This window comes from Truncatella angustata (assembly GCF_020726525.1).
Source record: "Truncatella angustata strain MPI-SDFR-AT-0073 chromosome Unknown BKA67scaffold_7, whole genome shotgun sequence".
Classification (NCBI taxonomy): Eukaryota; Fungi; Ascomycota; class Sordariomycetes; order Amphisphaeriales; family Sporocadaceae; genus Truncatella; species Truncatella angustata.
This window is the reverse complement of record NW_025763387.1, coordinates 2,451,669-2,466,659: the sequence shown is the minus strand read 5'-3', so window position 1 is coordinate 2,466,659 and position 14,991 is coordinate 2,451,669. Positions and strand designations below refer to the sequence as shown.

Genomic DNA, 14,991 nt, shown 5'->3' with positions numbered 1-14,991 from the left:
TCAGAAGTCACTGAGGAGTAGGAAGTCTGAAGTTGTGATTATGGAGATAATATTAAATAAATAAAAACACCCCAAATCTAAATAGATAGGTACAACGAAGGGAGAAAAGCAAGTGGCCGTCTCGTATGGAGATTGCGAGATCAGCAATTTTGTTGGGCCCCGAGAAACGGTCAGGTTAACTGATCAGGACCCTGCATGCAATTCTGCGGTCAGCTCAGGACTGCGGGCTGCACGGGGGCCACTAGTGGAAAAGAATGAGGCTAACCGCATGAATCACTGGATCGAGCGGGCCCCCTGCAGCGCCCTATCCCCCGCTGGGGTCGCTATCGGCGCCGAACTGCTGCCAAAAACCGCCCTGGAAAAAATAACCCCCCCACCATAAAACCACTTTACACCAAGACGCGTCTCAGTCGCGTCTCGCTGTGACAAACGTGAACACCAGCCCAGCCGCCGGGTCACCCCACCGACGTTTGATTTCAAGTCACCGAATCATCCCATCAATTCTACTCGTAGACAAGTTTTCCAAAAAGGATCATGTCGGACGCTGACGTTCAAGAGCTCAACGAGCGCTTCGCCTTTGGCGACAAGCAGATCGAACCCGATATGCTCGCCGAGTTGCAGTCCATCATGAGGATGCACTCCTTGTCAGTGCAGGACTTGTTCTTCAAATGGGAGAGTTACTGCATCAAGATGGACATGAACGAAATGAAGCTGTCCGTCGACACACTCCGTAATTTGAAGAGGGACATCCAGGATTCGCTGGAGCGCGAGGCCCGCAATCAGCAGGCTCATGTCGTCAAGACGGAGAAGAGAGCCGGCGCGACGCCAAGGATCTCAGGAAAGGGACATGTGGGCGGCGGCGATGTTTTCGGCATGTGAGTGCCCAGAAGCCTTGGCCGGACTGTTTCGGCTACTGACCATGTACAGCCTGGAGGGCATGACGACCCCCGGCGCAGCCAAGCTGAATAGGGGTTCGGCACCAAGGAGGAAACCCGAGACCCCTTCAGTTTCACGAGCCAAGGGTAGCGTGCCGAACAGCTCGCCGGATTCCAGAACTGCAAACGCGGTCGAAAGGCATCTGAACGAACTTAACTCTCAAACGTGAGTAGCTCGGCGGGTCTCATCGGAGAAGGATATTGACAATGTCAGGGCCGCTTCTTTCAACGACAGACAAAACCCAGGAGAAATCGTGGAAGTTCTGAACGATCATCTCAAAGCAGCAGAACCACCGATCGCACCGTACGGGGAGTCGCGAGTCAAACTCACTGCAGCGTCAGATCTGAAGAAATTGGCATACAAGCCGTTGGCAATGAAAGTATCGGAAGCATCAGAGATTCTTGACGACAGGATAGATGAATTTCTTGGCCTGGTAAGAGATCATTATCAGCTCGACGACTCTGCTTTTGGTAGCGCAGCAAGCCAAAGTACCTCAGAGATCTATGCTGTTGGCAGAATAGCGTCCGACTCAGCAGAAGGTAAACTCAACGCGGCATCGTTAGTCTTAGAGACCTCGAGGAGGACAGGGAATGGTGTGAGAGTGCCCCTGAACCTAAAGAAACTTCCCGGCTACCAATTCTTTCCTGGTCAAATCGTTGCTTTCAAGGGTATCAACACATCAGGCTCTGAGTTCATCGTTCATGAAGTGCTCATTGCTCCTCTACTACCAAGTGCTGCATCCACACCAGCCGCGATCGACGCACACCGGGAGAAGTTACGGGGCGGTCCAGACGCCATGGATTCAGATGATGAGCCAGCGCCTCTGAACGTCATTTTTGCTTCTGGCCCATACACAGCCGACGACAACCTCGACTTCGAACCGCTGCACGCCTTATGCAGTCAGGCTGCCGACACATATGCCGACGTCCTTATCCTGTGCGGCCCGTTCATCGATGTGGATCACCCCTTAATCGCATCCGGTGACTTTGATCTGCCCGAAGACGCTCAGGTGGACCCTGATGCCGCAAACATGAACACAGTCTTCAAGTATATGATCTCGACCGCTCTCAACCGGTTGACACAATCCAATCCTACAATCACGATTCTACTCGTGCCTTCCGTACGCGACATCGTCGACAAGCACGTCGCGTGGCCACAAGATCCTTTCCCGAGGAAAGACCTTGGCCTTCCCAAAACGGCTCGCATTCTCGGAAACCCGATGGCACTATCTCTCAATGAGACTGTCCTCGGTATCTCTTCACAAGATCCCCTTTGGGAACTGCGCCACGAAGAGCTCGTTGGCGGCCCGAGGCCTAGCGACCCACAGATTCTGAGCCGGCTGCCACGGTATCTGATCGAGCAAAGGCATTACTTCCCGTTGTACCCGCCTGTGGATAGAGCGAAGTTACCTAAAACAGGAACGGCGGATGGCATAGCGACTGGTGCGATGCTTGATACAAGTTATTTGAGACTGGGCGACATGGTGAATGTGCGCCCGGATGTGCTGGTCGTGCCTAGTGCGCTGCCGCCCTTTGCCAAGGTCAGTATTCCACCTCACTTCTGACATTGCCCTCACCCTTCTGCTTTTCCCGGCTGCTTCTTCATCTATGTCTACGCTCGCTAACCCTCTCCTACCAGGTCGTTGAAAGTGTCCTAGTCATCAACCCAGGCTACCTCTCCAAGCGCAGAGGTGCGGGAACATACGCGCGCATGACATTGTATCCGCCCACGGTGAACGAGAAGGAGGCAAGCGAAGTCGGCGTGGTCAGTCACAAAGTATTCGAACGTGCACGGATTGAAATTACGAGGATTTAGTAGCGTGGACGGCGAGGCGACATAGCAGACTAAAAACCAATATGCTATGGCTATGAACAGTGCATCATTCCTTAGAGGATCTGCTATGAAAGCCGTGAGGGGCGTACCATGTCGACTGTGTCAGATGCACTTCCGCTATATGACCTTGCAAGCCATGAATCCCGGCGTAGAATAATTGCCATACGCACACTTTGTTGGCCCTCCGTGGTAGGCTGCTCCATGACTAAATTTAAGGCTCAATGATACGAGGCCTCACTCAGTTCCTCAAATCGATAAGAGCGAACGGACTCTTCAACATATCTTCTTAAGAAGCCATTGAAGTTGTCTTGCTCCGATACCAGCTTCGGCGCTTCTTTCTCGATACTATGACGGGTTTTGGCATACTTTTCCCTGTCAACGTCTTTGGTTCCTTCCTTCCATGCCTGAAACTGGTGCGCCGGCCATGTGCTTGGATGTGGAAAGTAGCAACCATTCGACTGTCGCCGTCTGCACGGCTGATCACCTGGAGTTCGATGGTCCTGACGAAATTGTGTGGCTCAATACTTGTCAACTGCCCAAGAGTAGAGCTCAAAGATGAGGATACTAAGGTCCATCAAGTAAACGTGCAGTTTCACCTATGCCAACACGAGCCACTGCGCAAGTCAGTTGTGGGCCCAAGGCAGCCCGTCCACCACAATAGGTCCCTCAACACCAACCTGTAAAGTCACTCGTGAGTTTGTTAAAAGTTGCCTAGGTCATCGCGTTGCTCCATAAGGCAACAGCTTCATACTGGTATATCGGACTGAACCGTGACAATGCAGTAACTCTCGACAAGAATATGTGCAGGACTTCGTGACTAATGGTCCTACTGACGTGGAATGGTTTCATAATTGTGCGAATATTAGAATCCGCACATAAAAATGCAGCCTAAGTCATGTTCTGCTTTACCCCTGAAATTCTTCAAGTATCTATTCGGCTCCTCACCTTCCATGTGAATGACATATATCTCGTCGCACCGCACTCGCAGAGGCAAAGGAACTCAACTTCCTCGATTATTGTTATCGTGTTAAAACTAGACAGATGCATGTGATGATTTGTTGTTGATGGGCGGTTCTAAATGGGTGTGGTTGCTTAAAGTGAGAATGAATTACGCAAGATCTAGAACACATGCCTCGGGCGAATCGACGAGCCCGAACACTTTTGCACACAGCTATACCTCAGGTGCTAACCGTATTTAGCCGCAGCGCAATCAAGGGTAAAGTACGGAGCAAATGCTGTACAAAATGAATTGATGATCTGGTCGTCACATCTGTTGTTCGTGATCCTGTTAGTAGGTTCCTCTCAACCCTTGACGGTAAGTTCAATGGCTTCTATTGTCTATACAATTAGTTAAGCCTGTGTTCTAACTCAAGAACTTTCGTGGAGCCATCACTGCTCAACTCGTAGTCTCCGTGCTAGTGCCTCAATGTCCTCAATGGAGAAACCCTTAAAGTCATCACGCTTCTCGACTATCTCCTGAGCCGCCAATATAAGTCCGTGTTGGACCCCATAATGGATAGCGTCGTCTTCTTCCAGCTCCGCTACACCCGCACCTGGACGAAACAAATGGTATTTGAACTGCTCGCCACGAGTGTTGATGTACACCCTGCCTACATCAGGAGTCCAAGCGCGTATCCGCTCATTACTGCACAACTGCTCGGCAAATAGAAGGATTTTAAAAAACGCGTGGGGCCTGATATCAGGCAACTCAAGCCATTCGGCGAGGCCGGGTGAGATTGAAGCGAGGCCTGAATACGCACTTTCCATGGACAGGCGCTGTACGCGGATGTGCCTCTCTAACAGACTCATACGCCCCTGCGATATGGCTCTCCTGTATTTCACCCAGTCTCGGACATTCGAGGTGGCCGTAACTCGGAATTGGCATCGCTGAAAGAAGAGCGGGATTACCTCTTCTCGCATCTGCTTATTGACGAGAAACAGCGGGGACTGGCTCCAACGCGAAGGTATGTAGGGGTCTTCGGGGTCCTCCTGATCGAACACGCCATCATACTGTTTTAGTTTTTTTTTTTAGTTAATGGTTGATTGAATCTTCACTTTTGACAGCAACAGGAGGTACCGTCTTGTCATAACTTACCCAAAAGCAGGAAATATCTCTTGATTTCTTCTCATCAAGATGCAAGAAGTAGATCTCATCACGGAGTTCTCTTGGCAGAGTAAAGAATCCCGGTGTGGCCAGAGAGGATGGGACAGTCGCAACTGTCATCACGCTCATGCCACGGGTGAGGTTGTCAGTCGATGATGCCATTATGACTTGCTAGGCAATAAATTTATTTCGATAGCGGTAGGCTGCCTCTCGTCAGGCGAGGTTTTATTATTAGATAGCTGATTCAAGGTCCAGTGCAGTGGTCAGGGTTGAATTTATGCTCCTAGATTCCGCGTTCTGATTAAGAGCCGGTGCCGTGATCATGCGCTGGCGAAGCGATCACTAGCGGTGCCGTGATCTATCAATCGGATGGCAGGCTGTATTGTTTCATTATCACGCACCATATCTCATGTCTTTTGAACATCTTCAAATCACGCACCCGTATACGAAGATCGCTACCAAAAGTCTTCGGTCGCTCTAGTTTGTATGAACAGCTGTGAATGGCCCACGGACAGCTGCAAATCAGTCGTTATCGAGCATTAAACCTGCTAAAGGTAGCTCTGTGCGATACTATATTTAACGATCATGCTTAGTGGCAGCTGAAATCTCGATATGGCAAGCTATCGGCCAGTTGCTATGGTGCGGCGTGCCGAAAGTCTTGGTGACAGAAGATCTTTGGTAGCGACTTCCGCACCACCTTCCTTTTTCTAGAACTTGGTTTCTATAACGTAGAGTGGCCAGGCAGCGTATAATGAGTTACTTGCAATGATGATGCCTCAATGGGATCGATGGAAAGTCAAACAGGGTCAATGCAACGCAAGCATCTATTGATCTGCAAACAAATATTCTAAATGTACCCCCGTTCGTCGACTTCAGTGATGCACCGTGACCTGCGCGATTACCTTCTGTCATTGCCAGACCTATTAGAATTCATACCAGTATGTCTTTGCCAACTCCAGGATGTCATCTATCGAGAAACCATCGAAGTTTTGGCGCTGCATCACAATATCGTGTGCCTTCTTCTCGAGGGTCTTGTGAGCCTTCAAATACTCTTTTCCTTCATTGCTAGTGCGTTCGACTGGCGTCACCTCGCTGAGTCTGAGATGCTGGCCGTCTGTGCTGATCTGGACGTCCTCGTCACCGAGGCGGTTGAACTCCAAATGATCGAGTCCGTAAGGGTGGACTTGAAAAATGATGTTGCTAAAAAACGCATATGGCTGAACGTCTGATTGATTAAGCCACTCCATGAATCGAGGCTGAATATCTGTGCGCGACTCTTCGGGACGTCCTCTGAGAAATTGAACCCACCTCTCAGGAAAACTACGCCGGAGATAAGAGTGCCACTCCACTATGTTGCTGGAAACCTTGACACGGAAGTTGCATCGAAGGAAGAATACTGAAAGGGCTTCTCGTCGGATTTGTCTGTTAACGTGGAAGAGTCTTGGCATCTATTGTATCTCAGAAACAGAACTCTTTCCATATGATTTGAGACGGCGAATCTGGAAATGAATGAAAGGGGGGCCTGATGAGGGACGCATGGCATAGACATAATACTATTAAGATACCGAAGGATCGGAGGGCCCACCAGAAAGTTGCTGAAATCCCGGAGTCTCTTCTCATCTCTCATGTAAATGACCCATATTCTCACTCGTAGGTTTCGCGGCAGTTTTAGGAGAGGAGGTACAGGAAGAGAAGCATCGGCTTCTGCCGAAGCTGTAACTCCAGGCGCGGCAGGCTCTTTGGCGGAGGATGGCATTGTTGTCGAGGCCAAATGCCAAGCTAGTGTATGTTACTGCACTTTGTTTATCAGAGACAACAGGCGGTATGCTCCGAAAGGTGGAAAATAGAAGTGCAGCAAGGGCGGTGGAAAGATCAATGGAGAGGCTTATATATTCGAGGTGACCCTGATTCGAATAAGGTCCCACTTCCTGATAATCACGAAAGTGTATCGTAACAGAAGTTGCATTTGCTATGGTGACACTGCTCTGAACGAACTAGCAACTCGCTCCTGAAGAGTTGGCCAAGTCACACACACACACACACACACACACAAGCCTCTGAGAGGGCATAGATTCCAAATCCAGCGCATCCTATAAGCCTCGATGATACGGCTTCGCCAGTTCCGTAACATCCTGGATAGTGAAGCCCTTGAAATTATCCCGCTGTACAATCTCCGTGGCCACATCCTCCACGAGTTTGCGTGTAGCCGTGAAGTCTTCTTCAAGTACAGGCTCGCCGATGATGCCATAAACATTCGAGTGCTTGAACGTGACGCGATGGCCACATGTACATATGGCAGACCATCCGTAAGAGCGCGCATTATTCGTGAGGCATGGCCAAAAATCGATCTTGATGTTTCTGATGAAGGCGTGTGGTTGAATATCCTGTGAACCAAGCCATAAGACAAGATCTGGTGCGACATGTGGGATGCCTGACTGTGCGATGGCGCTTCCTGTCAATTCATGGTAAAACGAATTGACGAGCCATTTCCATAACAACATATCGGAATTTCCGTAGTCTCTTGATTTCATTTTCCAGGCCCAGAAAACATCTTCGACGTTCGAATTGACGTACACCGCAAAGTGGCATTGCTGGAAAAACACAGGGATGGCTTCTCGCCTGACCTTACTGCTCACGTGGAATAGTGTTGGTATCTACGTCGATTAGCATTTTCCCTATCCCAGATAGTAACTGACATGGATTTCACCGACCTCAAGTCTCATGGTTCCAGGTGACATAGCTCCAAGGTATCGTAGAGCTTGTTCGTCTTCCATGTGACTAACATAAATCTTCTCTCGTAGTTCGCGTGGTAGTTGAAACAATGGAAACCTCGCTTGGTAGTGGCTTCTCAGTGTATTTTCCATTACGGTAGTAGTGGTGAACAACATCTTTGTGAAGTGCAAGTTATGCCGCAGCATGCCAGGTAGAAGGGAAGTGGATGGCCTAATTTCGGTGGTTGATTCGAAACCGGGGACCACGAATATGACGAGCTTTGCAGCTCGGTCGATGAAAAGGAAAGAAAAAAAAAAAAAAGGAAGGAAAAAGTCTGCGAAATACGTTGAAAGAGAATCTCTGTTGAAGGAATGGCTTGAATGAAGCATATTTGGTCTTGCGTGGTCCGGATGCAGTGGCCGTGATGTGAAGATGGGCTGGTGGAGGATAGGATTTGAGAGCTTTGAATATGTAAATGCCAAACTGAAGCGGCGTGACTTCTTTGGGCACTCAATTCTGTTTTTGGAAAAGTAGAACATAAGAGAAATGACACTTTTAATGCGGGCTGTCTACATATTATGAACACGATGTGTATCCCTCATCTCAAATCTAGTCATGTTTGGTCCTTTGGGAATCCCTCTATCACTCCCACACTTAGTAACTTCTCAATCGGTCTTCGCGACAATGTTCTCCTCCTGCTCGAGGCGGAAGGGCCTCACGATGGTTCGGATGTCGTCAAGTGTAAACCCTTTAGTCTTCCCGTTCATGCGCGATCTTGCGGGCCCGAGTTTTGACCTCCAGAACTCTTGCAAATTCGTCCCTGCAAGTCACAACCTCACAGCTTACTGGACTTCTCCGCCTCTTAAACCCGAGGATTCTCTGGGATGGCTTCGGAAAGAATAAAGTAAAGGGTTCGCTCTCCTCAAACTCGATGATTCGGCCATGTATGTTCGTTTCCAACAGAAACTTGGGAGACAAACTGATCACGTGGCGATCTAGATGCGGAACAGTGACCGCTATCTTCCTCAAGAAGACGTGCTGAGAGATATCGTAAGATTTGCACCATTCCAGTGTGTTGTCCCTGAAATCAGGGATGCCCACATCATACTGTGCGCAGTCGTGCGAATAGTAGTCCTGTATTGTTCTGAACCCATTTTCTTTAGCTACTTTTGACCAATTAATGTTCGGATCAGTTCGCCATGGTGCAAGCAAACAGCCGACTTGGAGGCCAAATTTGCAGTGCTGGAAAAACACGGGGATTGCCTCTTGACGAACTGCAGGGACCTGAAATAGCGTAGGAATCTACTTGACATTAATATGTGGTTAGTGTTCGAGTCGACGACATGCCCAGTAACCACCGAACGTTCAAAGCTTGCCCACCATACCACCTGGCCTGTTTATTTGCATGCGGAAGATATGGATGCGCCCTCTCCGTCCTCGAGGCCCGAGCCAGCGTCGCGGCTCTAAGGGCTTTCTCTGCTGTCTGGCGTACCTTGCGATCTTTCTTTTGGGAGGGCGTGCTGGCTGGGTAGGCGACCGTGGTAACTAGACCGTGCCCCTGACGCGGCGGAGACGGCTGATAAGTGACGGACGTAGGGTGTGATGTGAGTTCGAAGAAAGGGCAAGTCCTATAGACAGAAAAGAGGACGGCGAAGTTTCCGTTGTGTCCACGAGGTATGAATGGCCCGAGGTTCAATATTACTCTTTGTTCCGCCTGGCCTTTGCGTCTTCACAAGTTCGCCTCAGGAGATTGGAATCACGGACGCCGCAGAGATTGCAATTTGATCGAAATTGTCACCAGTCTTTGGCTATCCCAGCCGGTAGCTTTTGTTCACAAACATCTGTTGTGTCTCGGGTGGTTCAATCCACCAACGCGTTTCCCAGATCCAGATCCATACAGACGGTCACTGCCTGAAAACCCCGACGTAGCTGGCCAATCCTCCTCGTCTACATACGCACAAATACGGGTGGATCAGGGCACCACAAATCGTAGACACCACTTGGAACCAGGTACCGGGAACATATATACATCGAATCAGAAGCACAGAGGGTCTGGTACAATCGAAGCGGTTTCGGGTTTTGTTGAGAAAAGTTTGGTTCAGTTGCAATGCCAAGTGACGATTTGTCTCTCAGGGCAATGATCACGGGCCCCCATTTAACTCAGGAGGTCCTATCTTGAATCGACTCGCCGCCGCTTGTCGCCATCATACCGATCCGCCTCCCTTGACGAGTCTCTTTTCCTGCGATGGCTGTAGTCGTCATCTCTACCGCGATCCCTCCTGGGCGACCTGCTCCGTGACCTCGAGGCTCTCCTCCGCCTATCATCACGATTGTCTGTGTCCCGCGACCGGTGACTGTCTCTGTCTCCCGTCTCGCCGCGATCCCTCCCGCCTTTTCTCTCGCCCAGAGGTATGGCGTTCGCACCACCGGGGCCATCCCGGTCCTTGCCCCTCCAATCGCCTTCCCTGTCGTCTCTGCCAGGCCGGTGATCCCTGAACTCGCCCCATCGCCCCGTATCTTCGCCCTTGAGGTCGCGATACTTGGAAGCGCCCTTCTTGCCCAGCTTGGTGAAGTCGCGCATCTGAAGCGCCTTGGGCAACAGCGAGCGATCGACATCGTCCTCGAACTTGGCCCCCATGACATCCCGCTTGGCCAGCTCCTCGGCCTCCTTGGAGTCCTGGAAGTAGGCACCCTTGTGGAAGTACCTGCCCATGTAGCCCATCTTGCCCTTGCCGTCCTTCTCCTCCTGCTGCTTGGCGAGGTGCTCGTCGTCCTCCCTGCGCCTCTCCTCGTCCGTCAAGTTCCTCCTCCGCTCGACCTCCTCGACCTCACGGTACCGGGCCTCGACGGCCTCGCGCTCACGCTTGATGCGCCTCAGCTCGCGCACCTTCCAGGCGGCGTACTCGGCCTCCGGGTCCCTGTCGTCCTCGGTGTCGACGTCCTCCTCGCCCTCGGCCTCGTTCAGGTCCTCCCAGAACATCTTGCCGGCGGCCTTGGCGGCCGCGTCCTTGCGGATCTGCTCCTCGATCATAGCGTCAGCCTCGGCCTGCTTGCGCTTCGCCTCCTCCTCGGCCATCTTGGCCTCTTCGGCCTCGGTGAGCTGCTGGGCGCCGCCGCCGCGTTGGGATTTCGGTATGAATTTTGGTCTGATCATGAGATTTCGTCGCGGCCGCTCATCTTCTTCTTCGCTGCTTTGTTCTTCGTCATCATCGTCGTCATCTTCTTCCTCTTCCGAACTGGCCTCTCCCGCGCCCGGTCGTCCCGCGGCGGGATCCTCGCCCTCGTCTTCCTCCTCGGTCACGAACCCTTCCTCGGCGGCCCTCCTCTCGAGCTCCTCGGTCGTGACTGTCGGTTTCACCAGGGCGGCGGGGATCTTCTTGGGCGCGGCGTTCCCGGAGCTGATAATCCTGCCCGCGGAGGGAACCTTTGGCGGCGGGGCGGGGGCGGCTTTCTTATTCTTCTTCTGCTGCTGCTGCTGCTGGCCTTGTTGCTGTTGTTCGTCGTCGGAGCTCTCTGACTCGGACGAGGAGCCGCCACCGCGGTCCTTGCCGGCGAAGTGGCGCACGACGCGCGGTTTGATGACCATGTTGGCGGGCCTGTGTGAGGTAGGTGTCGTCGTTTGATGTGTCCTGTCTCTGGTGGTGCGAAGGTTCGTGTTCCGACGGGGGTTATGAGGATCTTGGACTGTGGCTTCCGTTACACTCCGAGCGGAGCTTCGCTTCAATGTGTACAGGATGCAAAAAGGGTAGCTCTTTCGCTGGTTGGTCGTAAGTGGCCGAGATTTCTTTGGTTTGTAAAGTCGTCCTTCTCAGCTTTCATGCAGCCCTTTCCGTCACTTTTTTAGTGGAAGCTTGCAGACGCGGACGCAGACGCGGACGCAGCTGCAGACCAACGTTAGTCTGGCTCTAGTCTAGACTACGGTTAGTTAGGTTGAGAGCTGCAGGTGGGGGGCTCTGGGGAAGATACCGATAGGGTAAATACATACGGCAGTATACTCGGTGCTGTCACGATTGCATCTTGGCTCATACGCCCGCAGGTTAAGCAGCTTGGTTGTTTTATAGATCGAACTGAATGGCTCTTAAGGCGGGAGCGGCATGCCACTGTCGAGTTCCGTTCCTGCATCCTACCAGTATCAATTGGCTGGCATATCACACACCCGCAATAGTTGTGGACATCATATCACAGCAGCTACTTTCTTCAAAAGAACACAACGAAGCATGTAGCGCAGCAGCACGCCGGAGAACGGTCAAGGCTTGTCTCATATCTTCTCATTATGATAATCATTATTACCAGGTGCCTAGCACACTGACTGCATGCAGCCGGTCATTTCCGCCAAACGCCTTCGCTATGCCAAGTAAAAACAACATCCTTTTTTGGTGACAGCAGACCTCAACATAGTCCCCCTGTCCGATCAATATCCTGTTTTCCTGTAATTCCTGTGACCCCCGTTCCCTCAGCTGCTACGCATTCGGTCTGCCCAGCAGAGATGAAACGAAGGAATCCCCAGAGCTGTTTTCTTCAGCAGATGGAGCAGGTCGTGATAATATGATTTGGCCAGTTTCTGCCGTCGCTTTCGACGCCAACTGCGGCGAGTTTGGCCCACTCAATAGGCTGGATATGGAAGCGTCTTCCTTCAACAAACCCTGGGGTTGGCTTGGCATTTGTTGTTTGGCATTCCCAGTTCTTGAAGTAGCCACAGAATCAGAAGCTGGCGGAGCAGATGATAGTTCCTCACTCGTTGTGGTAGCTTTAGCGTGTCCGTCCCCGCTCTCAAGACTAGACGATAGGACCGAGTGAGGGTCTACACAGTCGTAGAAGAGCATGAACACCCCACCCTGTGCAAGGACGTTTTCCTCTGTCACGTCCCAAACATGTTCGTCGCTCATGCGCCACCACTTGTCACCATCCACTTCACTTTCGGCAGTTTCTACTAGGGTCTTTTCATCATCGAACGACTTGCTGTCCTCTTCCGGCGTGGCCGAATCCGACTTGTCTTGGGTTTTCGCAGTCCGAGCAGAATGTTTTCGGTAACAGATATAGTGACCGTTCTCATGCTGACCTTGGTGGGTAACCACGGCACGCAGTTCGTAGATTGGTCCGCTAATTTTGGAAGGATACTGGTCCCCAGATATCATGGATGATTTGGGATCAAATACCCATGTCTCCTTGTCCGGCGTCAGGTCCTCCTTTTCGGCGTCTATCAGTGTATGCTTGCGAAATATGGCCGACTGGTCTGCGCTTCCCAAGCACCAGGGGCCAAGATCGAGCGTTCTGGGAAACCTGACTGCAGCAAGGTTCTTCCACATGTTCCCCGTGTTGACGTCGAAGACTGATCGATTGACATGGACCGCCAGGCTCCTTGGCGGTCTTGCCACGACCACCTGCTTCGTTTTCGTCGAACTGGATCGAACCTGTGCCGTGACTTTGCATTTTTCTTTCAACGTCTTCTCGTCGAAATCATCCTCTTCTAAAGCCCGCTCGATCGCCTCTAGTCTTGCCCTTGGCTCTGCCAATTTTGTCTCGGGCTGCTCACTCATGCGATCGAGAAGCATGGTCAGGAGCTTCTTTGCTTTGAGCAGAGTGCACTTGTTGCATTCGACTTGCTCGATGGACTCGAGCTGTGTGTATGAGTCGAGTAGTTCGTACAAATCATGCTGCATAGTCCCGACGCCGAGGTTTAGGGTGATGCAATTGAAGGGCTGCAACGAAAGGCCTTCAGAGAATCCACATTGCACACAGGCAACCCTTTGCGCCGTCATGCCCTCGAGGGGGTTCTTAACCATCTTTGCGTCGGAACCAGCCTTGGAGGCGGTTGAGACGGACTGGTACCCACTGTCATCGCTATGTTGGCTCTCTGTATCGTCCTTGGGCAGGGCAGACTCCAGGCCGGCGGGCTTGACTTGGCCCTTGGTAGCTCTCACAACCTCCTTTTCAACCTCGTCCAGCAGCTTGGAATAGTACTCTTGGGCGTCTTGCTGCTCCCAGCTGTGTAGGGATTTGAGCTTGCCAGGGGTCCACAGTGTTTTGCCATTGTTGTCGTTGCTAATTAGCTGAGCAATGAGCTGCTGCAGTGTGCTCGCAGAGCCTTCCTTGGAAGCGGCCTCTGCTTCGGCATCATCTACGCGGGCAGCCTCGAGATAATCTGGCAGTGGCTGCAGCGAGGCTAGACCTTGGAGGATGCTGTTCTGGAAGCACGAGTAATCGTTGTTTCCCAGGCCAGCCGGTGCGTCGGTACCACTCTTCTTGAGGAGAGAAGCACCGGACAGCGTGGACAGGCTCTTTTTTCCGGCGCTCGTGACCGAGCCGATGATACCGCCTCCTGGCTGATCCATGCCCAGTAGCTTTATCAACAGCTCGCTTTTCGCAGTAAAGGTTCGTGGTCGCAAAGCCTTGGAGACCAGGAACATGGGCGGGTTCAGCCAGTCGTCTAGGGCGTAGAGGAGGGCGGCGGGAGTGAGGGTTACGATGAGATCCCACAGTAGTTGGCCAGGATGTCTGTGGTGGTCGAAAGGCGAAGAGTGGAGGGACTGGTAGAAGGCCGTAAATAGGATTCCGATAGCGACGATGATGACGGTCGGACTCTTAAGCCATTCGAGCAGAATTTGATGAGTGTGGTGCACTTTGTATGTGCCAGGGGGTTCGGTTTGTCGTGATGTATACCGATGTTCCATTCTGAAAGTGAAAACTTCGGCTGAATGCAGTGTGAAGCAAGCAAATGATGGTGTTTATTTTTTTTAATTCTATTTTTTTAGACGAAGGGCGCTGCAGGGTTGCGCGTACATGCTTAGTGTTGAACCGATGGATTGAAGGACAAAATAAGCCATGGTCATGCGCAAATGGATGACAAACAATATTAACCCAGCAGGTTGCCCTTGGATGCTTGTAGAAGGGTTTGCCACTTGGGAAGAAAAACTCGAGGCTGTCGTCGCAGATTCGAGAACCCGTCTAGAATCAGAGAAACAGGGCCTGGAAGAAGATGTGATTGATTTATGATTCGACTTGATGGGTAACCAGAGGGTACTACTTTAACCAAGGTTACCGCAATGTTAGTCTCCGTGGTCCAGGTCTAAATCAAACAGGTCTAGGCTAGCCGTTGCCGTGCGCGGGCAGCGGCTGCTATTGTATCTTCAGTGTGAAAGGCCGACGTTAAAATTTACCCAGGTTAGTTGATCTTTGTACTAACCTAGGTTACATGCATACAGTACAATGCTAGATGGGGGCCCAAGCGTCGTTCCTTGTTCGCCCGCACCCAGGCACCTATGTATGTACGGATCCATACTGTACACGGTAGTCTGTAACTAACCTGTGTGGTGCGATGATGCGTAACTAACTTACTGCCGTGCCCCGTCACAGGCTTATCGGGTGCTGTTATCGACGCTGTTATCTGTGCGATGGCGGGGCAGTCT

At 51.5% G+C, this 14,991-nt stretch overlaps 6 protein-coding genes across 6 annotated transcripts; 1 reads left to right on the top strand and 5 right to left on the bottom strand.

The window, feature by feature from the left end:
- The first annotated feature begins 265 nt into the window (after positions 1–265).
- Positions 266–2,779, top strand: BKA67DRAFT_609703 (DNA polymerase alpha subunit B N-terminal-domain-containing protein). Its single transcript, XM_046105380.1, has 4 exons — positions 266–875; positions 928–1,101; positions 1,150–2,476; positions 2,575–2,779. The coding sequence occupies exons 1-4, from the start codon at positions 535–537 to the stop codon at positions 2,749–2,751; spliced, it is 2,019 nt and encodes a 672-aa protein (XP_045955538.1). The 5' UTR covers positions 266–534; the 3' UTR covers positions 2,752–2,779.
- Positions 2,780–4,158: 1,379 nt separating this feature from the next.
- Positions 4,159–5,123, bottom strand: BKA67DRAFT_694262 (uncharacterized protein; the record flags this gene model as incomplete). Its single annotated transcript, XM_046109264.1, has 2 exons — positions 4,865–5,123; positions 4,159–4,779 (listed from the first exon to the last, which is right to left on the bottom strand). The coding sequence occupies exons 1-2, from the start codon at positions 5,033–5,035 to the stop codon at positions 4,159–4,161; spliced, it is 792 nt and encodes a 263-aa protein (XP_045955537.1). The 5' UTR covers positions 5,036–5,123.
- Positions 5,124–5,796: 673 nt separating this feature from the next.
- Positions 5,797–6,629, bottom strand: BKA67DRAFT_661955 (uncharacterized protein; the record flags this gene model as incomplete). The annotated part of the gene is made up of 2 exons (XM_046107917.1): positions 5,797–6,321; positions 6,459–6,629. The coding sequence occupies 2 exons, from the start codon at positions 6,627–6,629 to the stop codon at positions 5,797–5,799; spliced, it is 696 nt and encodes a 231-aa protein (XP_045955536.1).
- Positions 6,630–6,963: 334 nt separating this feature from the next.
- Positions 6,964–7,761, bottom strand: BKA67DRAFT_661954 (uncharacterized protein; the record flags this gene model as incomplete). The annotated part of the gene is made up of 2 exons (XM_046107916.1): positions 6,964–7,527; positions 7,585–7,761. The coding sequence occupies 2 exons, from the start codon at positions 7,759–7,761 to the stop codon at positions 6,964–6,966; spliced, it is 741 nt and encodes a 246-aa protein (XP_045955535.1).
- A 1,994-nt stretch (positions 7,762–9,755) lies between these two features.
- Positions 9,756–11,171, bottom strand: BKA67DRAFT_661953 (splicing factor, Prp19-binding domain-containing protein; the record flags this gene model as incomplete). The annotated part of the gene is made up of 1 exon (XM_046107915.1): positions 9,756–11,171. The coding sequence occupies one exon, from the start codon at positions 11,169–11,171 to the stop codon at positions 9,756–9,758; it is 1,416 nt and encodes a 471-aa protein (XP_045955534.1).
- A 1,174-nt stretch (positions 11,172–12,345) lies between these two features.
- Positions 12,346–14,172, bottom strand: BKA67DRAFT_497845 (uncharacterized protein; the record flags this gene model as incomplete). The annotated part of the gene is made up of 1 exon (XM_046097056.1): positions 12,346–14,172. A coding segment is annotated over one exon (1,827 nt), but the record flags the coding sequence as incomplete, so codon positions are not given.
- Positions 14,173–14,991: the final 819 nt, after the last annotated feature.